The following is a 23,988-nucleotide window of genomic DNA, read 5'->3' on the forward strand; positions in this document are numbered from 1 at the left end:
TTTGGTACAGAAGGAAAGTCGACTAATACACATAATTTAATATTCTCATTATATATATATACATTATAATTTTGGTAAAAATAATGAAACAATACAATAAATCTGTCTATAAATAACTAGACAGGTAACTAATAAAAAAATTAAATAATAAAATTATACTAAAAAAACTAACAAATATGGATTAATTAATATATTGTCTCATCTCTATTTAATTAAATAATAATAATAATAATTAAAATTCCAATTTAGTCCTCACATTTATATTAATTTAATTAATAATTTTGTGACTAATAAATGGTTTGATAAATTTTAAAAATTTTAAAAATAAAATAATATGTATATATGAATTTTACTTTTATTTTAAAAAATACGCGAATTCAAAAAAATTAAATAACAATTAAATTTAAAATTTAGGGAATAAATTTGTAATTCGTTTAAATAATAATAAATAAAAAAAAGAAAAGGGCTGCATAAACGAAGGCTAAGCTCTGTTTCTCTCTCCCTGTTTTGCTCTGTACTTGAAGATCACTGTACTCTTCCGTTCAGCGCTCCACAGATCTTCGTCTTCTCTGTCGGTCGGTTCTGGACTCTGATTTTTCCTACATTTTCTGTTCTCAGTTTCAAATTTGGGGTTTCCCATGGCCGTAGATGATTCCTGAGTCTTCTTCTCCGGCGAAGTTTGCCGTCCTTCATGAACCACTGGCTGTACGATGCCTGAGCTCCATAGCAAAGCACGCCGGAGCCGGCTATACGAAGACCCTGTCCCGATTGCGCGCCAAACACCCATTGAGTCAACTGTGAGAATACGCCACCGAGGGCAGCCGGCTAAACGCGGCGGAGGGAAGAGTGTTAAGCAGGGGAGAGACGCGATCCTTGCCGATGGTGAGAGGGATAGAGTGAACCCTGGAATCGGTATTGAAACGAGGCTGCGTGAGAGAAAACACGAAGTTGGGAAGGATAAAGACGTACTGAAGCTTGGTGGCAGAGCCATGGATGAGTTTGATACCGGTGGACGGAACGGCGATAAGGGTCCTGTAGCCGAGGATGAAGGGACGGCTACTCCTCTTCCGGAGAAGGTGAAGCTCTTTAATTCTTGGATATGTGTTTGTTTTCTGATGTTTCTTGAATAGATGGCTTTGTGTTGATGGTTGAGAAAGGACAGGGAGCGATTGGTGAAGAAAATTGGGGCTTTAAATCTATCACCCTGTTCTTACGTGCTGATTTCTTTGATTTCTCTGGAAATGTATGAGTTATTAATGGGCAACCCCTAGTTTTTTCTGCTGGTCTTGTTACTTATGAACTTATGCAACTTTTAGAGATTGCTTTGTTTGAGATTGGAGCATAGTTATGGTCTGATACGCTTTCATCTATCTGGAGTTAAACAATTGTTGGTAATCATTTCGAGAGTTTTTGTGAGATCCCACGTCGGTTGGAGAGGGAAACGAAACATTTCTTATAAGGGTGTGGAAACCTCTCCCTAGCATACGTGTTTTAAAGCTTGAGGGGAAGCCTAGAAGTGAAAGCCCAAAGAGAACTATATCTACTAGCGGTTGGCTTGAGCTGTTACAGATGGTATTAGAGCTAGACACTAGGTGGTGTGCCAGCGAGGACGCTGGCTCTCAAGGGGGTGGATTGTGAGATCCCACAAGGGTGTGGAAACCTTTCCCTAGCAGACAAGTTTTAAAATCTTGAGGGAAATCCCAAAAGGGAAAGCCCAAAGAGGACAATATCTGCTAGTGGTGGGCTTGATCGGTTACAGTTTCTCTATATTTGGTATCGTTTTCAGGTAGTGTTCTAGTTTCTACTTAAAATTCGCAGAGCTGCAAGTATTCGAGTGTCAAAGACAAATTCTTTGCATGGAACTTATCTTGTTGATGAGTCTTACTACTGCATTTAGCACATGATTATCTTCATTCAGATGTTTTTCTGCAATGATATAAAAGTGATACGATGGCGTTTTTTTGCTTCATTTTCCTTTTTCAAATGTTTTATCCTCTTAATGCAACAGGTTCAGGTTGGTGGTTCTCCGTTATATAAAGTTGAAAGAAAACTGGGAAAAGGAGGTTTTGGACAGGTGTTTGTGGGTCGACGGATGGGTCCCACGAGCTTGAATGAAAGATCTGGCCCGGGAGCTGTGGAGGTATGGTATCCCTATTTGTAACGCTTACCGAATTCTTTGTTTACGTTACCTACATTTCATATGATCTATCCATATTACAGGTGGCCTTAAAATTTGAGCATAGAAGTAGTAAAGGGTGCAACTATGGACCTCCTTACGAGTGGCAGGTTTACAAGTAATGCTCTTCTCAGTCCTTGTGGATTATATTTTAGTCAAAGGGTTATTTATATTACGTGTTCCAATCACTTTTCTCTTGGTTCTTCAGCGTTTTAGGTGGTAGCCATGGTGTGCCACGAGTTCATTACAAGGGTCAGCAAGGTGACTATTTTGTCATGGTACGCTTTGTTTCCTTTACGTTATTTACTTTCAGTTAAAGCCTTAAAGCACATCTGAGTTTTGCATAATTTTCTTCTGAGTTCAACAATTAGGGGGGTTGGTAGATTGATTACCATCGGTGTCTTTATCTACTGAGCTATGCTCGGATTAACCAAAGATTTGTACTATTATTTATATTTCGTTGTGAATAGCGATACTTTGGATATAGGTTATGGACATGCTTGGACCTAGTCTTTGGGATGTCTGGAATAACAATGCTCACACGTAAGTTTATTATAATTTTATCATTTGTTTTAGGTTTTTCCACTATTTGTAATTTATTCGTGCTGATTTACCGCATGGTAATATGTCTAAATTTTTCTTCGAATCTCAGGATGTCTATAGAAATGGTAGCGTGTATCGCAATTGAGGCGATCTCTATATTAGAGAAGATGCATTCTAGAGGGTGAGGCCTTTATTCTGTATTTCCTTGTTTGATATGGAGGGACAGTAATGTTGCATAGGGTCCTAGGATGCTGTAGCTGTAAAGGAACGTGTTAAGTCTGTGTCGGTTCTAGATACCTTTGCACAAAACATTATGCCAGCTATGATGAATGATTCTTGCATCTACTACGGCTAAGCTAGATATTTGTTACATAGTTAGCTCATTCACTGGCTTATGAATGATTTCGCAGTGTTCTTGTAATTATTTTTCTGCTCTTGAATGACTCTGTCAACGTCTCTGACAGGTATGTGCATGGTGACGTGAAGCCTGAAAACTTTCTGCTCGGTCCTCCAGGAACCCCAGAAGAGAAAAAGTTGTTTCTTGTAGATCTTGGTTTAGGTATCTCTTTTTTTTTTTTTATTAACCGTTTCCATCTCGTGGAATGTTATTTTGTTTGCATATGACATACACCTTACCGTCTCATTGGTCCACCTTATAGCAACCAAGTGGCGAGATAGTTCGACTGGTCAACATGTTGAGTATGATCAACGGCCTGACATTTTCCGGTACGAAAGCTGTATATATGATGAGATATTTGTATACTCATATAACATTTAGGCTCTTAAACAACTCCATCTCACTTCTATATTCAGAGGAACAGTTCGGTATGCTAGTGTGCATGCACATCTTGGCAGAACTGCTAGTCGAAGAGATGACTTGGAATCGCTTGCTTACACTCTTGTTTTTCTTATTCGTGGTCGGCTGCCTTGGCAAGGATATCAGGTTTACGTTTTGTTCGGGGCTGATGAATATTAACTCTTTGTGTAAACATATGATAGATTTGTTCTGAACTCGGAGTATATATTTTCTCCAGGGTGAAAATAAAGGATTCCTTGTGTCCAAGAAGAAGATGGCTACGTCCTCCGAAACATTGTGCTGTTTTTGCCCTCAGCCTTTTAGACAGTTTGTCGAGTATGTTGTAAATTTGAAATTTGACGAAGAGCCAAACTATGCAAGATATATCTCCCTCTTTGATGGGATTGTCGGTCCGAATCCCGCTATCCATCCAATAAACACAGATGGTGCTCAGAAAGTACTCACTGTTCCCTCGATTTCATCTTTCTGTTGACTGCCCATTGCATTTTTTGATTGTAAACTCTGCACTTGAGTATTATCTAAAACATCATTTGTTATGTGAAGCTTATATTTCAGGTTGGGCATAAGAGAGGAAGGCTATCCATGGAGGACGACGACGATGAACAACCAAAGAAGAAGGTTAGAATGGGGATGCCTGCAACTCAATGGATTAGTGTTTATAACGCCTGTAGACCAATGAAACAAAGGTTTGCACTCGACTCTAAAGATGAAGCTCAATTTCATCATAAGGTTACTAATTAACTTGGCCCGATGTAGATATCACTATAACGTTGCTGATATGAGGCTCTCTCAGCACATCGAGAAAGGGAATGAAGATGGTTTATTTATTAGTTGTGTTGCTTCGTGTTCGAACCTTTGGGCCCTTATTATGGACGCTGGAACTGGATTTACTGCTCAAGTTTATGAACTCTCACCATGCTTTCTTCACAAGGTTGCTTTTTCCCATGAAGATAACAATTATCTTGGATACTCTGCATGTTTGTTTTTCATTTTGGTCCATGGATTCTGAAGACTACTTTATTTCGTATCAACCGAGTTCGTGCTCTAGTTAGTTAAATGGCTAATAATGTTCGTTTGTTCATTTAGGAGTGGATCGTGGAACAGTGGGAGAAAAACTATTACATCAGTGCAATAGCAGGAGCTAATAATGGGAGCTCATTGGTAGTGATGTCCAAAGGTTCGTCTTAATTCAACATATTCCAAATGGCTAGAAGAAAACGCGGGCGTATTGTGTGTGTATGTGTTGCTTCTTATACTTATAATTTAATGCAGGGACTCAGTACCTCCAGCAATCCTATAAAGTCAGCGATTCATTTCCCTTCAAGTGGATACTTAAGAAATGGAGGGAGGGATTTTACGTTACTGCCATGGCTACGGCCGGGAGTAGATGGGCTATTGTCATGTCACGTGGTGCAGGATTTTCGGACCAGGTATTAGGCTAATTGGTTTTACTAAACTTGTTCGATTAAAACCAATTTGACTTCGATTTTGACTTTCGATCACTTAACAGGTTGTGGAACTAGATTTCCTGTATCCTAGCGAAGGTATTCATCGCAGGTGGGATAATGGTTACCGCATCACGTCAACTGCAGCAACTTTGGACCAGGCTGCGTTTGTTCTGAGTGTGCCAAGGCGAAAGCCCGCTGATGAAACTCAAGAAACACTCCGAACATCTGCCTTTCCTAGTACACATGTCAAGGTTAGTCGTGCAAACGTACGTTACTTTATATCTTTGTTTAGCGCTGTTAAATTTCTGAAAAAGTCGTGGTTTCTGGTGTTTATGCAGGAGAAATGGGCAAAGAACCTTTATATTGCATCTATTTGCTATGGCCGAACCATTTCATGAAACACCCCTAAGCCGATACCACTTAGAGCCTGCAATTTTTAACAGACGGTGCTCTTCTCTGGGCGGATACGAATTTTTAGGACACAGTTGACTGGGGAAAATGGAGTCGATGTAGCTAAACTGTTCATTAACGTCGCCACCGTACTGCATCAGATACAGGCACCTATGCTCTGGCTTTCATTCATGTTATTCAAGTATGAGCTAAATTTAGATCTTTCATGTCTCTGGGGTTTGGGTATTCTTACCAATTTGTTAAAGGTTTTGTATAGTCTTGAGCACTAGTTCTTGGTTGAAGGCATGTCCACAGCATAGGTCATCTTTTCGGGGCGTCGGGGAATGTGCCGTTATAGATATCGAGCATCACTGGGCTATGGGTATTCATATCCATCTTGCTTGATCTCTCACCTTTTTGGAACTGAGGATATTCTAAGTGACATTTTTAGTGAATTTTCTATCAATATAATCATTAGTTATTTTTACTTTTACCTCTCAATTCCATTTTAGAGACGAATGTTCTATAGTTTTTTTCCCTGGCATGTCACTATGTAGGATTATAAAGTTTCCTTCCCCCTGCAGTAGATTACAAGATTTCTCATGAAACCAGAGGTTCTGTAGCTGAACATAGTCGAGGCACGAATCGCGGCTACGTTTGGCTGTTCGAGAGGCTGAATGTGGCGTTTTGCTAATGGACTTGTTGGTCAGATTCAGCCACCATCTTTTAGCAGCTAGTTCGCCTCTTATAGCTTGTCGATTTGGTAATGGCAGTTCACTATTACCCTTCCCTTCTTGTGTTTGGCATAGTGTTCGAGTCAGAAAATTTCGGGACTCCATCGTTCATCGAGAATGAACAATGGCTGCCTTCTGGTTTCCAAGCGCTCAATGAACTATTGTGTTTGGTGTTGTGTGGTAAGGGAAATCTTTTCGTTTTAAATATCTGTTCATATGGACTTTGTGGTTGGACTATGTTCATGTTTCCATTATCAACTGCAGGTGTTTGGATCTTTGATTAGCACTTCCACAATGTATAATTGCTGATGCCTCTCGGATGACTAGCCATGTACACGGTGCGTGACAGGGTTTTAAGCTTGAAGGTACGTTAACGTTTTGCTTGGATGCTTTAACTTCATTTTCGTGCTTAGTTTGTCATCTGGGTAATAGATTCCGACATTCGAGTAATTGGTTTCCCTGATAGTTGTGATTACGATATTTTGTCAACATCTTGTTTATTATGTTAGAAACCACGACTCTCTACAATGATATGATATTGTCCATTTTGAGCATAAACTCTCGTGATTTTACTTTTGGTTTCCCCGAAATGCCTCATATCAGTGGGTTTAACCCCTTAATTAGTTGATGTGGGACTCCTCTCCTAACAATCCTCCTCTTGAATAAGTACACCCTTTGTCGACATTTTTGACTACACCTTTGAGGCTCTAGCCGATGTGGAACTCCTCTCCCAACAATCCTCCTTGGAACAAAGTACACCCTTTGTTCCACACTTGAGTCACTTTTGACTACACCTTCGAGGCTCTAGCCGATCTAGGACTCCTCTCCCAACAATCCTCAACAATCCTCCTCCGAGCAAAGTACACCTTTTGTTTGACACTTGAGTCACTTTTGACTACACCTTCAAGGCTCTAGCCGATATGTGACTCCTCTCCCAACAATCCTCAATATATTACTCTTGGGGTTTGATTTTTTTTTACGGATGAAGATTCTAGACAGGTGAAAATTGATGGTTGCTGTGTAATATCTTGATTACTGCTGTCTGTAGTATGTCATGGCATTTTCTTGTTTAAACACTAATGGCTGCATTTAAGATCGATCTTTCGACATACGAAGATAAAAAGGCCTTCAAAAACAAGCATTAAAGTTCAAAACTTTTAAATTCGAAAGCTGGGCTAGTCATAAACATATAAAACCCATGTGTGCCTTTTCGTTTTACACGTAAAATAAGCACCCTTTCTGATATTTGAAATGAATATGATACAATCTTGATCGTCGAGCTTCATTTGCCTCGGCCCGTAAGAGTTTCGTTCCCCCCCAGTTTCCAGTTTTGATCTTTACATTGTTTGTATAGAACTTTGATGATCATCATGAACTGTTTCAAGACTCTTGAATGAAGAAAAAAGGGGTTCTTTGGCCATTACGTGCCTTGCGGCCTTTTGAATTCTCCGCCTTATAAAACAATCCCTCTCTTTCCCTTCAAACTACACAAAGAATCTTCCTACCTGCAATGTGTTTTTGTGTGTATATATGTACGTGTACTAACTGTTTATAACCCATATTCATTGCTTTTCCTTCCAGAATTCTCATGGAATTCGTTGCCTCTACTTCGTCGTCCCCACCGGATGGCCCCCGTCTTCACCTTCATCGGTTCAAGCCCTCCCAAGCTGTGGCTGACCGGATTGTTCGAGCTCTCCACCATCACCTCCACCTCCTTTACCGCTCCAATTCTAACTTCTTTGTGTTGGGAGCCACAGGCAATGTTTACATCGTGTCTCTATCCTCCACCCCCTCGTGTACTTGTCCTGATCGTATTACCCCATGCAAACACATACTATTTATCTATATTCGAGCTCTGGGCTTGTCGCTTGACGACGTATGTCTTCGGAGGAGAACGCTTCGACCTTGCCAGTTGAATCGTTTGCTTGCTGCACCTATAATGTTAGAATCACTTGCAGAGATTGGCATACGTAGAATATTTCATCAACAATTCTTTCAGGTAAAAGAAAGAGGTTCTTCTGCAAATGTTGTGGAAGAAGGGACTGCATGTCCTGTTTGTTTGGATGATATGAAGAAGAATGATCGTGTTGTAGCTTGTTCGACATGTCGGAATCTTGTTCATGAAAATTGTTTCTTGAGGTGGAAACGAAGCAAGGGAAGGAGAAGTGTTAGTTGTGTAGTGTGTAGGGCACGGTGGAAAGAGACGACAGATCAACAAAAGTATTTGAATTTGTCTGCCTATGTCAACGAACACGACGTAGTTGACAACAATATCTAGACTAGTCAAACGAACATCTTAAGATCTCTCGAAACAAGATGGTAGTGTAAAATCATCCTCAAGTACTTCAACTTCAAAATCAACGTTAAAGGGAAATTTATAGCAAGCTTAGAGGAATAAGATGTAAATTATTTTTATTGTTAGTTCGAGTTAGTTTGATTGATCTCGATAAAATAGTAAGAACCCTCGAGTCTTAAAACATTTAATAATTATTTTTAAATAATGATTTAAATAAAATGCAGTTTCTTTGAAGTTGTCTCAAGGAAAGAATCAGTTTGAAAGTAACTCATATCATATCGATACCTTTATTATTCTTTTTTCATTTCCATATAGATTCTCCCATGCTTTACTCGTTCATTAAGGCCGTAGGAAGCAAGAACATTCCCCAAAGTTGCTTCTGGATCCTGTTCAAGTTGCTTCTGGGGCTGCTCATACTGTCGATGGTCATGGCAACAAAGGAAGAAGCCAGGTTCTTGGAAATGGTAAGATTGTCGATTGTTTTACCCTTCTCGATCGTGTTGTGGCCTTCCCTTAACTAGGATTTGGGAACTGAAACCAAAAGCGAGGAAGAAGATGAAGACAAGATAATGAAGAAAAGCATCCATGAGCTTGAAGGAGTTTTTTCGATCATTAATGTTTAAAATACCCGAACTCAATATTAATATATCTATCAACGTGAACATGATTTTTTTTCTTTTCTTTAGTTCAATGTGTGAAGGTGGAGATTCATATGTTAGATATTTTAGTCTATGATATATGCATAAACTAGTTGGCTTGGCCTTGCTTTCCCGGGGGCTGAGGATGATGTCCGGGACTGCTTCCTGGCTGCAGTTATCCGTCACCATCAGTACATGGTACGGTTCCTCATTAACATGTTTGGGGACTGATTACTTATGAACTGCATGGCCATCTCATGGCCTCCTCATTAACATGTCTGGGAGCTTAGGGAAGTACCAACCAAAGTGTAACCTTGCACGAAGGGAATAGTTCATGGGACATGACGATCACCTATGCATGTGTTACATTAATGGGTTGTTCATTAAGTGAGTGGTCAGTTATTTGTACTCTTTGGAACTGCCTGTGAATTGCTTGTGTATAATTACAGAGATTGGATTCTATGGAGGAACTTGGATTAGTAGTAGTTGACTATATAGGATTTTGTGAGGTTCCACGTCGATTGGAGAGAGGAACGCATGCTATGCTAACGAGAACACTGGACCCCGAGGTGGATGGAGATATCTCATATTAATTAGACAAGGAAATGACAACGATTGGAGAGAAAAACGTGTGTCAACAAGACGCTAGGCCTGGAAGGGAGGTGGAATGTGAGATCCCACATCGGTTGGGGAGGAGAACGAAACATTCTTTACAAAGGTGTGGAAACCAATCCAAAAATAGATGGTTTTAAAAATCTTGAGGCTAAGTCTGAAAGTCTAAAAAGGCTAATATTTGCTAGGGTGGACTTGAGCTGTTACAAATGGTATCAGAGCCAGACACAGTGTGCTGAGCCCTGAAGGGGTAGATACTGAGCGATGTGCCAACGAGGACGTTGAGCCCTAAAGTGGGGAGGACACCATACAATGTATCAGCGAGGACGTTGGGTAATAAAGGAGGGTGGATTGTGAGATCCCACGTTGATCGGGAACGAGAACGAACCATTTTTTATAAGGGTGTGGAAACCTCTCCTTATCTAGAAAGGAAGTCCAAAGAGGACAATATTTACGAACGGTGGACTTGAGCGATTACAGATTCACAGATTCAATGCCGTAGAATAGCGTACTTCCCTTTGATGATCAATTAAGTTCTAGAGAAAACTGGTTTCAGCATTTATTTGGCAAACAATTGACTCAAACACATTCTCATTTGCACCTGTAGTGCGCTATCAGATGTACATGTGGAAACTATTACATGGCTAAAAAATAGGTGCTATACATAATACACACTAATACCAGAATAGCGTTAGTAAATAACAAATAGAATACACAGCCGACACTGATTCTATCTCCTATGGCATCATTGTACATGATAACAAAATGAAAAAATAAAAATGAATTAAGGGATGGATGACCAAAGGCCCCTACCTAACAGGGACCTTCCTGAGGTTATTATGCTTAGTGGAAGGATAGCCTTATAGACAAAAAGCAGCACTAAAAATGATGATGGAGCAATTGAATTGTGAATAAATATCAACCAACCTTCTCACGAAGCTTCAGCAGTCCCCTCCAGAAAGCCAAACAGCAGCACAAGATGGTACTGTTCTCTAACAATGCTTTCCCTGTGCAATGTTCTTCATAAGGCTCCTGCAGAAGGGTTACCATTTCTGTCATTCATGTGGCTATTACAACTTCTTAGGCAAATTGTAAGTTTTCTTGAGGAACTTCGAAGCAGCGTCGTCGTTCCGGTAGCACAGAACACGAAGAAGAGTGTTTGGTTCAGTTGGATTCCATTGCCCAGAAGTAGGAGGTAATGGAAGCCTAGATTTTGCAGAAGATCCATATGTCTCTACTGTCACACGTTTGTAACGCTCTATGATACTCTCTGTGTCAGTTTGCATAAGAGGAAGGATGCCTCTCAATGTGGTAGCGAACTTATCAATCAACTCTAATGGCATACCCTCCCCATTTGCCCAGAATAAATCTTTGAGTAATTTGAAATCGTCCTCAATTATTCGGGAGTCGTGCCGGGAAAAAGCACGCAGAGGGCCCCCAGCAAGCAAAACCAGTAAGAATCCATCAAAAGAAGCTTTCATTATGTCAGTAACAATCCTTGTTCTAACTCTTTCATGAACAGTGTCAGAAATGATGAGCAAGTGCCGCTCAAGCTCATTAAGGAAAGGCTCAATCCTAGAAGATGAGGGTTCTCCTATATAAAGACCATCCCATAAAACATGACTTAAATCGTGGAAAATGACTTTGTAAGCAACTGTCTCACTAAGTTGCTGAACTCCTTCCACACAAGCAGCAGGTGAGAGTTCAAACTTCTTCCCCAAACCATTAGAAAAATCTTCTGCATGAGCAGATTCAGAATTCCTTAGATGAGTGATTATTCTTTTCTCCACACCCTCCAACTCACCACGAATTTGATGGAATGTGTTTATACGAACACAGATATGAGGCATCCCAAACGAATTGTCCCCATTTAATGTTGCAACTTGGGCATTTTTCCTCTGAGAATTTGGTAATTTTTCTTTCTTCTTCCCAAAGCCTTGGAACTTTGATCCAATGGTACATCTCGTCAATGCTGGCAAAGTCGGAATATATGTATTTCGCGATCCTGTGGATCCAGAAAAATAGGGAAGATTAAAACACAGATAATATCAACTTACAGCAATAAATTAATGTTTGGAGAAGATACCACAGCCAGATCTTGCTTTCGTTATATAATACTGAAGACATCTATCAAGGCCAGCCACCAAATCAGGAAGTAGAACAGGATGCATAGGTATCGGCAGCTGAAAGTATGCATCCAATATTTCATCTATTATTCGCAGGACCTCCACAGCCGATGGTGCAAATCCTTGATTTTCTTTTGGATTCCAAGCCTTCAATCATGGGGATGAATCAAAGTCACTTGGTCAATATGAATGATATGACAGAATTTATTTTAAATCAAGAACCATAGAAGAATTCAATATAAAGGATAAAGACTAAAAATTGTTGCACTTGGAACCCACTTTTAGTAACCAGTCGATAACCTTGAAAGCAATTACTGATGCAAGCCATGTCAAACAATCATTGATGGATGCAACTAGTCGATCGCTAAATGCTTATATGAGAATTAAGAGACATCTTAAAAATAAGAAATTGGTGCCTCTTTTATTTGCATTCACAAATCAGAAAACCAGTTCCATTGTAATGGCCCAAGCCCACAACTAGCAGATGTTGTCCTTTTTCGGCTTTCCCTTTCGAACTTTCTCTCAAGGTTTTTAAAATGCGTCTGCTGGGGAGAGATTTTCACACCCTTATAAAGGGTATTTCTTCTCCTCCCAACTGATGTGGGATATCACAATCCACCCCTTCAGGGCTCAACGTCCTCATTGGCACTCGTTCCTTTCTCCAATCGATGTGGGACCCCTACCAAATTCACTCCCTTCGAGGCCCAGCATCCTTATTGGCACACCGTCTTGTGTCTACTCTCCTTCGGGGAACAGCCTCACCGCTGACACATCACATGGTGTTTGACTTTGATACCATTTGTAATGGCCCAAGCTCACCGCTAGCAGATATTATCCTCTTTGGGCTTTCCCTTTCGGGCTTCCCCTCAAGGTTTTTAAAATGCGTCTGCTAGGGAGAGGTTTCCACACCCTTATAAAGGGTGTTTCGTTCTCCTCCCCAACCGATGTGGGATATCACAATTATCATTTTAATTAAACCTACTGCTAGACTGTGAAGATCGATAAAAATGAAAATAGTAAGCACCAAAGTAGTTATATCACTATTTGAGAACAGCTAGCTATTGACATATCATAAGCAAGTAAATCATAAAATGGAGTACTGAGGGAGATAAAGCTAATAGAACTAGGTATGCCAATAAGTCCCAGGACCATGATGGCAACATGCTATTTATTTCATAAAGTACCTTCGCCAGGGAAAATAACAACATACTACATTCACACATGAAGATTATAGCACACACCTCTTGTTGTACATTTTGGTCCACCAATTCCTTCATTCTGTCTAATCTTGTTTTCATCCATGATTTAACAAGATTGGCAATTGCAGAATCAGCCTCAAAAGGTGGCATCTCGCGAATTATTGCCTTGCCACCATCATCGCTGTCCACTGAATCTCCAACTGCTATTTGCACAAGATCTTTCTCCAACTTATCAGCAGCTCTAAGCACTTGTACAGCATCTGGTGTTAACTCCCCAATACCCGAGATGAATTGTTTCAATTCATTTCCATAACATGCATGAAGAGTAGCTACAGCCACTCCTGCAGCAAATGGATGCCAGTTTTTCAGTATGGGACTGAAAACCTCCTTCTCATTTACTGCAAGATCACCAACGTCCTTTGCAAGAATGGCTAGGAGAGGAAGAGAATTTGGCCGACTTTTTGATGCTCTCCTACTTGAATCTGCCTTTTCCATTTTCTACTCAATACAAAAAAGCTAGAAGTCAAGTAATAAACTTTACTGCGAGAAAGTTTACCATAATCAAGGATACCGAAGAATTCTGAGAGATATACTAAATCTTAAATAGACACAATCGGCATTTTCAAAAGCACAGGGGAGCCCTTAGGGCGTAATGGTCATAGCATGAGGTGAGGAAATTGTGAGGTTTAGTAAGATAAGACACACAATATAACATTGGATGCCAGTATAACGTACGATGTATCTCATCACTTATAACTTAAAAGGGAATGTTGGAGCAGGTATAACTTGCCTGAGCAAAAGCAGTACGCAGTGATGATCTAATGTAAGTGTCAATCCTGCTGCGTGCAACATCGACCTCGCCTTTCCTCCTCCGGCGATACTCATTTGATACATCTTCAACTAAAATTTTTGCCGCTGATACCCCCAAAGATACAATACCTTGCATGGTATCAATATTTCCAGAATCGAACGTATCATGATAAGCAAGTAGCCTCTTCTCTGCCCAACCCAGAATTGAGCTCAATGTAGAACTCAAAACCTTGGCATAGTCAGAATCTTTTGAGGTCTTAGCATCTTTAGCAACTTCTGTTAGCTGACTTTCAGCACTATAAAGCAAATCCAGTTCAGATTGGCCAGTAGCAACAAATCGGTGAAATAAAACCCATGTAAAACAAAGATTATGCAACATTTGGTTCAATCCAAGAATTCCCCACGTCTTCTTAATATGCTCCATGAGCTCATCAATTTCTTCAATGAAAGACGTATCATCCCGTGCATCAAAACAGGCCTCGAGCAGCATCTCATAAAGTCGGAGATTCAGGGGCATCCCATCTGCCCAATGGCATACTTCGTTTAGTGATCCATCCAATGATCTGGAAGCAAGAGACATAACAGCACTACGAAGAACTTGCATAGACTCGTTATTTTTCCCAGTTTCAATTGGCCTATCTAACGCTGTATGAATTATTTGTTTTAGCCGCTGTCCTGTAGCAGTTGACTTGTCGACGGGTATTTTAGGATGCAAAAGAAGTCCGGCTTCTAAAACTTTCATGGTCCTCTTTTGCCAAGCTTCATATTCTTGATGATCTGTAAAATCTGAAGCCTTGAGCTGCTGCAATAGTTCTAGAGGAACTACAACTGATTCGATTCTTCTTCCAACCTGTACAATTGAAGAAAATATAGAGCAGAAAAGACAAATTATGTACGAATTCAAATGGAACACATGATGTTTCCAATTGTATGAATATACTGTTTTCACTTAATGCAAGAGCGAAACCATGCAAATTCACAAATTTCAAGGTAATCTAGCAACCCTGATCCGGATTTTTAGTTACATTTTCACATGGTATGTGTAAACCATCATCATCGTCATCAGCCATGCTGAATCACATTTTAGCACGACGCAAGATCATTGCAAGAACTTCAACGAATTCAACATCATAATCACAGAGTAACGAGTAAAAAAGGAACAAGAAAAAGATCGGGAAGATGATGGCTTCCACCAATACCAATAATACCTTGCGTCCACCAATAAAATGGATAAGATAATAAAAACTTGTCGAATTTCGCATGAAATTATAATTTATTTTTAAAAAAATGACAAGAACCTGGCCAGCAGAAATTCTAAGGAGCGCTCTCCGGACTCTTGAATCGACAGTCTCAGAAACCCCCATTTGGATCCTCATCAACTCACCCACAGTCAACGGCCGCTTAGACTTTCCCTGGCCGGAGCCAGAGCCGGAGCCAGGACTCTTCTTGGAGCCAGAACCGGGAGATTTGAGGCCGAATGCCTTCTTAACCTTGGAGGCGGCGGTGGAAGTGAGAGATCGCTGCAATCCAGGGGAGCTCGGGGAATGGTGATGATTGGGAGAGTCTGCATGTGAATTGGCCGAAGATACGGACGTGAGATGCTTGCCGGAAGAGGTTCGACAGGCAGCGACAAAGATCTCGAAAGCAGTGAGGCGGAGATCGGCATCGGAGAGTTGAGAATCGAGTTGGCCAAGTGGAGAAGGAAGATCGGGAGCCGCAATGACAGGGCGGACGGGCGTTATAGACGGCGGCGGAGGAGTGGACTCTCTCTTGGAATGGCCCAGAGTGAGGTCTCTGAACAGGTGAGCCATGGAGGAGAGAGAAAAAAAGGAGAGAGAAAGATGCGCGTCGACAGTGGAGAAAGATGGACTAATAAGTAAAATAGCGGGTATCATTTTCCTTTTTTTATTATTTTTTTCTTTTAATATTGAAATAATAATCATTTTCATTATTTATTTCATCATCAAACAATAATAAATAATACGGCTTTTAACTTTTTTTTTTCTTCTTCATATTTTGAGATGTAAATTTACCAAAATGCACATATGGAATATTTTTAAATTATTGTGTATTTACATATTATTACGTAAAGTTTATGTTTTTATTTGCTTATTTAGCAAGTAATTTTTTATTAGGGCTCGATTCAACTCGAGCTATCCTCCTTAGTGGTTGACTTGCGCCGAAAGTCCTAGATGTTGAGTTGTCCAAAGTTTGATCGAATCCATACACCTAGTGAAAGAAGTCGAAAATAAAAGTGAATCAAGGCGATTGAGCCTTGAGCCACCCGCATTAGTGGCTAACTTAACGTCGAAAACCCCAAATGCTAAGTTGCTCAAAGTTTGATCGAATCTTGAGCTAGATCAAACCTAGACAAAAGAAGTCCAAAATGAAAGTGAATCAATGCTCGATTGAGCCTTGAGCCACTAGCCCTAGTGGTTGATTTACACTAAAAGCCACAAATGAGAGTTTGGGGTTCGAATCGACCTAAACCATGAAACAATTGAGTCATGACATGCATTGGACATGAAAATTGTTGACTCAACCTCAACTCGACTTTGCCCGAGGGTTTACGTTTGGCCCAGTTTTCATCAATTTTTTAATATTGTTGTCTCTGAACTAGTTCAATCTCGATTATGCCCTTTAGTCCAAAACTACCCATTACATCATTATCATAACAGTTTCTTCAAGCTCGACATGTTCCAACATCCCTCTAACATATTAGCCCAAAGTTTGTCCGTTCCTAATTTCTTTACAATTGATACTAATAATCTACGCAGTGTATCTTAGTATTTAAACTTCAAAAATTATGTTTATTTGATCGATTTCAAAAGTATTTAATTGATCCCTGATCATTTACCTTTGTTTCTAATTGGTTCCTGAGCTTTTAATTTTTTAATTAATTAAATTATTAATAATTTGTAGCTCAAATATTACCGACAATTTTAAAAATATAAAAATACATAATCCATGAACAACATAAATTTTATAATACTACATAAATACCAACTAGTATAGAGTCACGATATTATATATATATAACGTGGGATTTCTCTTTCAATAGAAAATAGAATAATAATAATTTTGAAAATGAGAAAAAGAAAATAATAATTAAAATAAATAAATAAATAAAGCAAAAGGTTTGTCGGCAAATCCCAATTACAAGCAACCATCATTTTCATTTATTTCGGTGCTTCAAATTGAAGCTTTCATACTTTCATTAAACCATCATTTTCATCTTAATTACCATAAAAATCCACGTCATCCTCACAAGACTATAAAAAAAAATAATTAAAATATATATTTTCAATTAAATTGTTATAAATTTAAAATTTAAAAAATATTTTTATCCATTTTCACAATACTAACTTAAATAACACGAATTTGGGCAAGATTTTACCATTTTATTTATTTATTTATTATTATTATTATTATTTAAAAAATAATAATTGGTAGCATTGGGCCGACTGGTCCACTAAATGCCGATTCTGGTCCAAGTCCAGAAGAAGAAAAAGACAAGGCCCAGACAACGCAAAAAATGATACGTCGACATGTCGTTTGGATTTCAAATTCAAACTACACATCGTTTAAGATGGCGAAATGGAATCAAGCTAAGTGCAAAATTGCAGAGGCCGCCATGTCCAATCGGGTGCGAGAAAGCTTTGCTCTGTGTTGACGACGAAGCTGGTGCACTATGGCTTCGCTCCGAGCATTTGGAGTAATCCTTCAAAAATTATCCCCAAATTCGGTCACTTACAACTGCCCCCGTCTCTTCCATCTTCATAGTATCACTCTCTCTCTCTCGCTCTGCACGTATTGAATCAGAGTCCATGGCCATTTGAGCTGATTCCTGATTTTTTTTTTTTTTTTTGAAAATTTAGGAAATGGCTTGTGTTCGTTATCATCATTGGCTGCCGAAGCATCGAGTTCAGAAAGTAAGATGAAATGTCGTGGCAATCAAATGCGAAGGATATGGATGTCTCCGGTCTGTATGGGTAGGCGTTCCAGCAAAATTGCTGGTAGGAAGGTACATTCCTTTCAATATCTTATGTGATATTGCTTTCAAATCTTATGTATGTTTTGTTGGTGCTATTGACTTTATAGATAAGTTTATTAGATTGCTTAACTACATGTAGGGAGCTCAAGATGCAAAGAAGGCAAAGCTTTACTCTAGGATTGGGAAGGAGGTTGTTTCTGCGTAAGTAGCTATTTTTTCTCCTTTTGTGAATGATTTTCATTGTGCTAATAGCTTATGCTGTAGAATAATTCTCTTTATTGTTCTTGACAAATGTTTGGTGATGGCATTCAAAATAGTTAAGAGATTTGTGGTTGTACTGTTGTACCGTGTTTGAATCTGTGCCATGTAAATTGTTAGCCAATATGGCAACATGAGCCTCTAGGAGCTTGAACTTGGCTCTTTTTCATTGCCTCACTCATGACATGATACATTGATCTGTTTGCATCTTCTTCACTATATAGTGTTAAAAAGGGAGGAACGAGCCCCATATCCAATACCCTTTTGGCAGCCCTTCTTGAGAAAGCCAAGGAGCTTGATGTTCCAAAAGAAATTCTTGATCGCAACATTAAAAGGGCTTCCGAGAAAGGACAAGAGGCTTACATTGAGAAAATTTACGAGGTTTTTAATTAGCCAGTGATATTATCTTCATACTTTGTGTTGAAAAGAAGTGATTATTAGCTGTAAAATGCCGCATCTCTACAGGTATATGGTTTTGGTGGTGCTAGTATGGTTGTTGAGGTCTCAACAGATAAGATAAACCGCTCAGTTGCAGCGGTTAGAGAAGTAGTGAAGGACTATGGTGGAAAGATGGCAGATCCAGGATCTGTTATGTTCAAGTTCAGACGTGCTCGAGTTGTGAATGTTAAGGCCTCTGATGTTGACAAAGACCAGCTTCTCACCATATCTCTAGATGCTGGCGCGGAAGATGTTATTGAACCTCCAGAATATGAAGATGATACAGAAGAAGAGAGGTCGGAAAGGTAGCGTCTCTACACGTTATCAGTAGTTTTGTTTGCTTCTTCAATACATAACGGTTGTTGTTATGCTTTTAGCAATAATGAAACTTGAAATTTAGTATTATTAAAGAGCAATAGACATCCATCTCAGATAGCAAAGCTTTTTTAATATATCCAATATTAGGATTATTTTGAAAGAAATTTTATCTCCGTTTGTTTTTCCTGCAGATATTACAAGATTGTGACTTCCACCGAGAACTACTCGGGAATACTATCCAAGTTACGAGAAGAAAACATAAAGTTCGAACCCGACAGTGGTTCTGAGCTACTTCCTATAAGCTCGATTGAGGTATGTATTTTAACGTATATGTGGTTTCTTCATGTCACATCACTTTAAATTGCTTCAAGTTTTTTCTTATCCTTAATTTACAGTTTGTTGGAAGGCTATTAATACTTTAAAATTGCAAATTTCAACTTGACATGAATTTTTTTAACAAGAGACAACAACTTGAAATGAATTAGAGATAAGAAGAAAACAAAGTCTTGAATTAGTTCTTCAGTCAATTATTTGTTACTGTTGATAAAGTTTTTGAAGCTCAAAATTTAGAATTTCTGTGCATGTGCATGACACTTCGAGGAAATAGGGGTCTCTATTATGGAATAAACAAGAGGACAAAGATCAAAACCTTAGCAGTCATAGTGGTATCTATGATAATGGGATTGAATCTTTATTATTACTTCTTTTTATAAGAAACAAATTATTTCATTGATAAAAGGAAATTAACAAAAGATGTAGGATCCTATCTATAGGAAGATAACAAAAACTTTTCCTATGGGATATAAGAGATGCAAGACTACAACTATGAAAAGGCGGAAACAATTTCCTCCAATATAGAACTAAAAAAGTAGTAGAGTCAATAAAAGATTTGATGCCCTATTGTTTGTCTGAGAAGATATGAGAGTTTCTCTCTAACCACATAGTCCGAAAATGAGCACGGATAACACGGAGCCATAAGATCTTTTTCTTGTTCTTGAAAATATAGCCGGTGAAAGTGAGAGATAGGAAGGAAGAGATGTACCCCGGCAGAACTATAAACCATCCAAAAGCACGAGTGTTAAAATTCCAAAAAGCTGTAGCATGGGTATAAGTGCTGGACTGGTGAATGGTAGTCTCTTAGGCCCTTTTACAAATGATGCAACAGTTAGGGGAGATGGTAATCCAGAGGGATCTTCGTGGAGCTTGTCACAGGATACATAAGTGACTAAGCTCCCATATAATGAATTTGATCTTTTTTGGAAATTTTCCCTTCCAAATAGATTGATATAATTGTTCTTTGTCACTAGTTCTAGCTGTAGCAAGAGCCCTTGTCAATGACTTTGAGGTGAACATACCATCTTTATCAATGTTCTAAACCAAAGTGTGAGCTTTCTTGTTGAGTGTGAGTGCAAATAAAGAGGAGAAGCCCTCATTTAGAATTGACTGACCCATCAAACAATCTGTCCAAAGCAGAGTATTGTCTCCCCTACCAACTTTACCAGATATGCGTTCAGAAACTAGATTCTTTGATTTCTCAATGCCCTTCTACGAGCTGAATAATAGGATTGACTTTTAATGCTGTTGGAACTTCTTATATTATAAATTGGTGTAATAAGTAAAGGATAAGAGAATGGGACAAAACTAAGTAAGGTCAAATCCCTTAAAATCAAATAAAAGGGGAAGATAGGGTGGTCAATGTTCCGACAATGGTTTGCTAAAGGAAGCGGATTTATAAACTTGATTTAGACTTGTCATTGTTGAAAGTATTAATGAGAAACATTGCATTGGAGACTACTTGTTCACAAAGATTGTTTCTGAGTTAATGAGTCGATCTTGATTTTTCTTCGAGGCCCTTTACTAAGAGTTATTATCTACTTTGGATAGAATACCAAAAGAGTGTTAGCTAGTCAATTCTACTTAAGAAAGAAAGAATAGCTCAATAATTACTATAGACCGGCTAAGCCCATTGAGTGCTGTTTCATAGACCTCAATCTTGCCTACAGATGATAAAGATAATCTAGTGCTGCCCATCTTTATTCAAGATAAGATAAAAATATAGCCTACAAAAAGGAATGACATACTTCCTTGCACAAAAACTTTGAAAGGCACCATGAAAATGGATTTCACCCATTTGATAGGTCAACACATACAATGGCTAGAAGAGAAACAAATTTCATTGATGAATTTAATAAAAGGAGCTAATAGACTCCCAACCACCTATCGATGTATTACAAGAAAGATCTCCAATTTGATATAAGAGAAGAGAAGATAGACTATAATTGCTAAAAGGAAATTTATATACATCAACTTGGAGTCTATAAGGAAACTTCACATCTAATATCGGAAGACATTGATCTAGATACGACGGTATGAAAAAGACCTCAGCTGTTCAATGGGAATCTAATCGGACGATTTTTTGAAACCTCAAAAATACACTAGTCAAGTTCTGAAATATAAGTTCAAGAAGTCAAAACCCAATCCAGATTTTGTTTTTTTCTTTTGGTTTTTTGGCGTCCGTGGGTGGGGGATTACTAAATTATACACAAAATCTCCTTCTTTCAAATAAATAGTGTTTTTTTCAGTAGGGGCTCAATGCTCTGCCAAGTTGTGACATTATTGAGTTTCAGGTGGATGATGAAGCTATGGACTTGAATAAAGAACTAATGGACAAGTTGCTTGAACTCGATGATGTCGATGCTGTTTATACAGACCAGAAGTGAATATTTTTTCTTCTGTAATATCCTGTCAACATGGAGAGAGGTACTTTACTCTCCCATATATTGGATCTGTGGTTGCGATCTTAATTCGGTCTAGTCACCTTGAAAGCTGATAGATCTTTCTCAGATGAGAGTTATCTTAAGTTTGTAAGGGCTATGAACTTTTTTTTTTACTGCATTATGAGGCAGGGATTTCCTTTTACTTCCCCTCTAGTTTCAAGACCTTAGAAATCATTGTAGAATAATACTCGTACAAGAGTGATAACGATGTCAATTATTCAAATTTTATCTTTTTCATAAATTTTAGGTGGGTGAGGGGATGATTCTTCTGATATAAAGTATAATTCAAGGATTGTTTCTTGGTTCTATTGGAAAATGATCTTACTCCACGAGGTGAATAATTGTAGTCGTGCATCATCATTGATTATATGGAAAATAAAATCACGCACTCTTGAAGTCAGAAAAGTTATATGATATTTGATATGATTCCCATGACTTATACTTACTATTTCTAATGGCTTGCGATTATTGCTGTCTCTTTTACTGTTTGGCCAATCTATGGATGTGAAGTGATGTGAAGTTTCAATATATTTATAATCTGAAAAACAGATGCGTTCCCCGCCTGTCCTCCCAAGGTATAAACATTTAAGATTGTTGACCTTGAATTCATTCAACTCAGCCATTATTCTTTTCCAATATCCAATCATTACATGATATTCGTACTTGATTGGACTAATAGAGGCACACGTGTGAAATCTCGACCACTGGACTTTGCTTTTGGAAACTGTTTCTAGGAATAATATCTGAGAATTTTGCTTTATTCTTCTGTTTCCTTTTCATTTTTTTTTTATTACTTTACATGTATTAGAAAAGTACTTATAATTCTTCTTTATAAGTTCCTCCTCTTGAAAAATGCTTTTAAGCGCCTACTAGTTAAACTAAATGTTCTGAAGTAGTTGGTCGACTCAAAATTGAAATTATAGAAAATCACATTCAAATTCAAACGCTATTTTTCTTAAAAAAGTGAATTCAGAAAGAAAATTGTGTATGATGATTCATAACATTTTGTCATTGTTAAACTTGTGCTGTCAATTTACTCTCTGTTGAATCCAATATAAGGATTCATGGCCAGTGTACAAAGAAAAGGTGTATATATTAATTTCACAGGTCCAAAGTGGAAGAGAAACTGATGAATACATGAGGAAAAAGGGACCTAAATTCTGTACAAGGTACCTATAATCTACTCCAGCTATATGCTAATACACAGTAGAGCTACGGCGCATCGTTAGTCACCACATGTACGTATTTTCTACTCGTGCCTATGATGTATATATGTGTGTTTTCTGATACTGATTAATTGAACAAGCTATACTTTGGTATTGAAATGATACTAGTTCTTGGGAATCCAGCAACCATGTAGCCCATAAGGAAGACCATAGGGAAATTTTGCCCTGGCTATCTCTTCAAATGTGGATCCATCTAGAAGCAAAGCATACCCTTCTCCATTTTTCCCACTGACCATAGAGATCACCACTCCTGCATTCACATAAATACATTTTAGACACATTCCATTTCATTCCTTTTTCACTAATGATATGATTTCATAGTTTACCTCCGAAATCGTCTTACATTAGTTAGAAGGTGAAAAAGATTCCGAGTCCGAGAACTTTCAGGTTGTATGTTTATTCAATTTGTTCACTTAGAAGATGATATAATGACTTACCGTCATCCTCTTCGGTTGCACCAGGTCGAGCCACGAAGAAGGGCTCGGAAGGAATAGCTCCGCTTTCATACCAATTCTTGGCCTTCTTCTTCACCAAATCAATCTGAAACAAAGAAATTCATAACAAGCACAAAAGTGAATTGAGGTGGAAGATCCAGAGACAAGAGGAAGCAGAGGTTAGGGAAAATGTTTGTGGAAGTGTTACCTTAGTGAGTGTGTTGGGGAAATTGCAGGGTCTTTTGGCTCCACAAGCATAAGCATATCTATATTTCTTGCCTAAGTAAGCAGGGTTGAAGCTGCACATGTCCATTCCTCTGCCATGTTCATCTGGGTCCAATGCTGCCTCCAGCTTCCCATGTCCACTCCCATCCAATGGTATTCTGAACCTTCCAACCCTACACAATTCCATTTCCAATTATTCATCCCATTTCTTCTGATCTCTGTGAATTTAAGTGTTATCTGATGGCATGCTTTGAGAAGTATAAATCCAAACAAGTCAAAGCAAAAGCAAAAGACAAAGACAGACAAAGCCAAAGCCAGAGCCAAAACCAGATAATGGTGAATTGTAAGTAGTTTTCTCAAAAGAATTCAACCATTCCGGCTGTGAGTATGTTTGTTTTCTTCTTTCTTAAATTCAACAATTCCGGCTTTGCAATTCATTGTATCCCATTAACTTTCCTCGTTATATATATATATATATATATATATATATATATATATATATATATATATATATATATATATATATATC

General features: G+C 38.5%; 4 protein-coding genes across 9 annotated transcripts in view; 2 read left to right on the forward strand and 2 right to left on the reverse strand.

The window, feature by feature from the left end:
• Nucleotides 1–467: 467 nt before the first annotated feature.
• LOC111462694 (casein kinase 1-like protein HD16) lies at nt 468–9,083 on the forward strand. Of its 6 annotated transcripts, none has more exons than XR_002713778.1 (20): nt 468–1,076; nt 2,009–2,140; nt 2,221–2,294; nt 2,385–2,454; nt 2,664–2,719; nt 2,829–2,900; nt 3,184–3,278; nt 3,379–3,445; nt 3,533–3,662; nt 3,754–3,972; nt 4,080–4,222; nt 4,293–4,467; nt 4,623–4,713; nt 4,809–4,966; nt 5,047–5,235; nt 5,323–5,576; nt 5,959–6,288; nt 6,373–6,473; nt 7,690–8,427; nt 8,800–9,083. XR_002713778.1 is itself a non-coding variant. In XM_023106391.1 (16 exons), the coding sequence occupies exons 1-16, from the start codon at nt 711–713 to the stop codon at nt 5,380–5,382; spliced, it is 2,097 nt and encodes a 698-aa protein (XP_022962159.1). In that variant the 5' UTR covers nt 468–710; the 3' UTR covers nt 5,383–5,867. The 6 variants fall into 6 exon arrangements, 1 of the variants encoding a protein (XP_022962159.1); XR_002713777.1 differs by lacking the exon at nt 8,800–9,083 and having other exon boundaries at nt 5,959–6,079; nt 6,184–6,288; nt 7,690–8,549; XR_002713776.1 differs by lacking the exon at nt 8,800–9,083 and having other exon boundaries at nt 5,932–6,288; nt 7,690–8,549.
• Nucleotides 9,084–10,228: 1,145 nt separating this feature from the next.
• LOC111462664 lies at nt 10,229–15,650 on the reverse strand. Its single transcript, XM_023106345.1, has 5 exons — nt 15,088–15,650; nt 13,770–14,639; nt 13,022–13,477; nt 11,741–11,927; nt 10,229–11,659 (listed from the first exon to the last, which is right to left on the reverse strand). The coding sequence occupies exons 1-5, from the start codon at nt 15,598–15,600 to the stop codon at nt 10,725–10,727; spliced, it is 2,961 nt and encodes a 986-aa protein (XP_022962113.1). The 5' UTR covers nt 15,601–15,650; the 3' UTR covers nt 10,229–10,724.
• A 1,743-nt stretch (nt 15,651–17,393) lies between these two features.
• Nucleotides 17,394–21,882, forward strand: LOC111462375 (probable transcriptional regulatory protein At2g25830). The gene is made up of 7 exons (XM_023105910.1): nt 17,394–17,571; nt 17,668–17,813; nt 17,923–17,984; nt 18,266–18,422; nt 18,507–18,784; nt 18,989–19,109; nt 21,425–21,882. Exons 1-7 carry the CDS (start codon nt 17,481–17,483, stop codon nt 21,515–21,517), a joined length of 948 nt encoding a protein of 315 aa, XP_022961678.1. The 5' UTR covers nt 17,394–17,480; the 3' UTR covers nt 21,518–21,882.
• Nucleotides 21,883–22,648: 766 nt separating this feature from the next.
• The window catches only part of LOC111462801 (carotenoid cleavage dioxygenase 8 homolog B, chloroplastic-like), a 5,075-nt gene continuing 3,735 nt past the window's right edge, over nt 22,649–23,988 (reverse strand). The window contains exons 4-6 of the mRNA XM_023106546.1: nt 23,443–23,632; nt 23,238–23,340; nt 22,649–23,050 (exon numbers count right to left, since the gene is read on the reverse strand). Coding sequence (XP_022962314.1) covers nt 22,905–23,050; nt 23,238–23,340; nt 23,443–23,632 — 439 coding nt within the window. The 3' untranslated portion in view covers nt 22,649–22,904. The remainder of the gene's footprint in view (nt 23,051–23,237; nt 23,341–23,442; nt 23,633–23,988) is intronic.

This window comes from Cucurbita moschata, unplaced genomic scaffold (assembly GCF_002738365.1).
Source record: "Cucurbita moschata cultivar Rifu unplaced genomic scaffold, Cmos_1.0 Cmo_Scf00027, whole genome shotgun sequence".
NCBI classification, from domain to species: domain Eukaryota; kingdom Viridiplantae; phylum Streptophyta; class Magnoliopsida; order Cucurbitales; family Cucurbitaceae; genus Cucurbita; species Cucurbita moschata.

Bases quoted from the DNA above. Each gene is read 5' to 3' on its own strand.
- LOC111462694 (XM_023106391.1), top strand. From the start codon at position 711: ATGCCTGAGCTCCATAGCAAAGCACGCCGGAGCCGGCTATACGAAGAC. The intron at 3,663-3,753 runs GTTTACGTTTTG...TATTTTCTCCAG, and splicing joins TGCCTTGGCAAGGATATCAG to GGTGAAAATAAAGGATTCCT. The intron at 5,236-5,322 runs GTTAGTCGTGCA...GTGTTTATGCAG, and splicing joins TTCCTAGTACACATGTCAAG to GAGAAATGGGCAAAGAACCT.
- LOC111462664 (XM_023106345.1), bottom strand. From the start codon at position 15,600: ATGGCTCACCTGTTCAGAGACCTCACTCTGGGCCATTCCAAGAGAGAG. The intron at 14,640-15,087 runs GTTCTTGTCATT...TCAATTGTACAG, and splicing joins TTAGAATTTCTGCTGGCCAG to GTTGGAAGAAGAATCGAATC. The intron at 11,660-11,740 runs GTATCTTCTCCA...CTGGATCCACAG, and splicing joins GAAAGCAAGATCTGGCTGTG to GATCGCGAAATACATATATT.
- LOC111462375 (XM_023105910.1), top strand. From the start codon at position 17,481: ATGGCTTCGCTCCGAGCATTTGGAGTAATCCTTCAAAAATTATCCCCA. The intron at 17,814-17,922 runs GTACATTCCTTT...AACTACATGTAG, and splicing joins GCAAAATTGCTGGTAGGAAG to GGAGCTCAAGATGCAAAGAA. The intron at 17,985-18,265 runs GTAAGTAGCTAT...TTCACTATATAG, and splicing joins GGGAAGGAGGTTGTTTCTGC to TGTTAAAAAGGGAGGAACGA.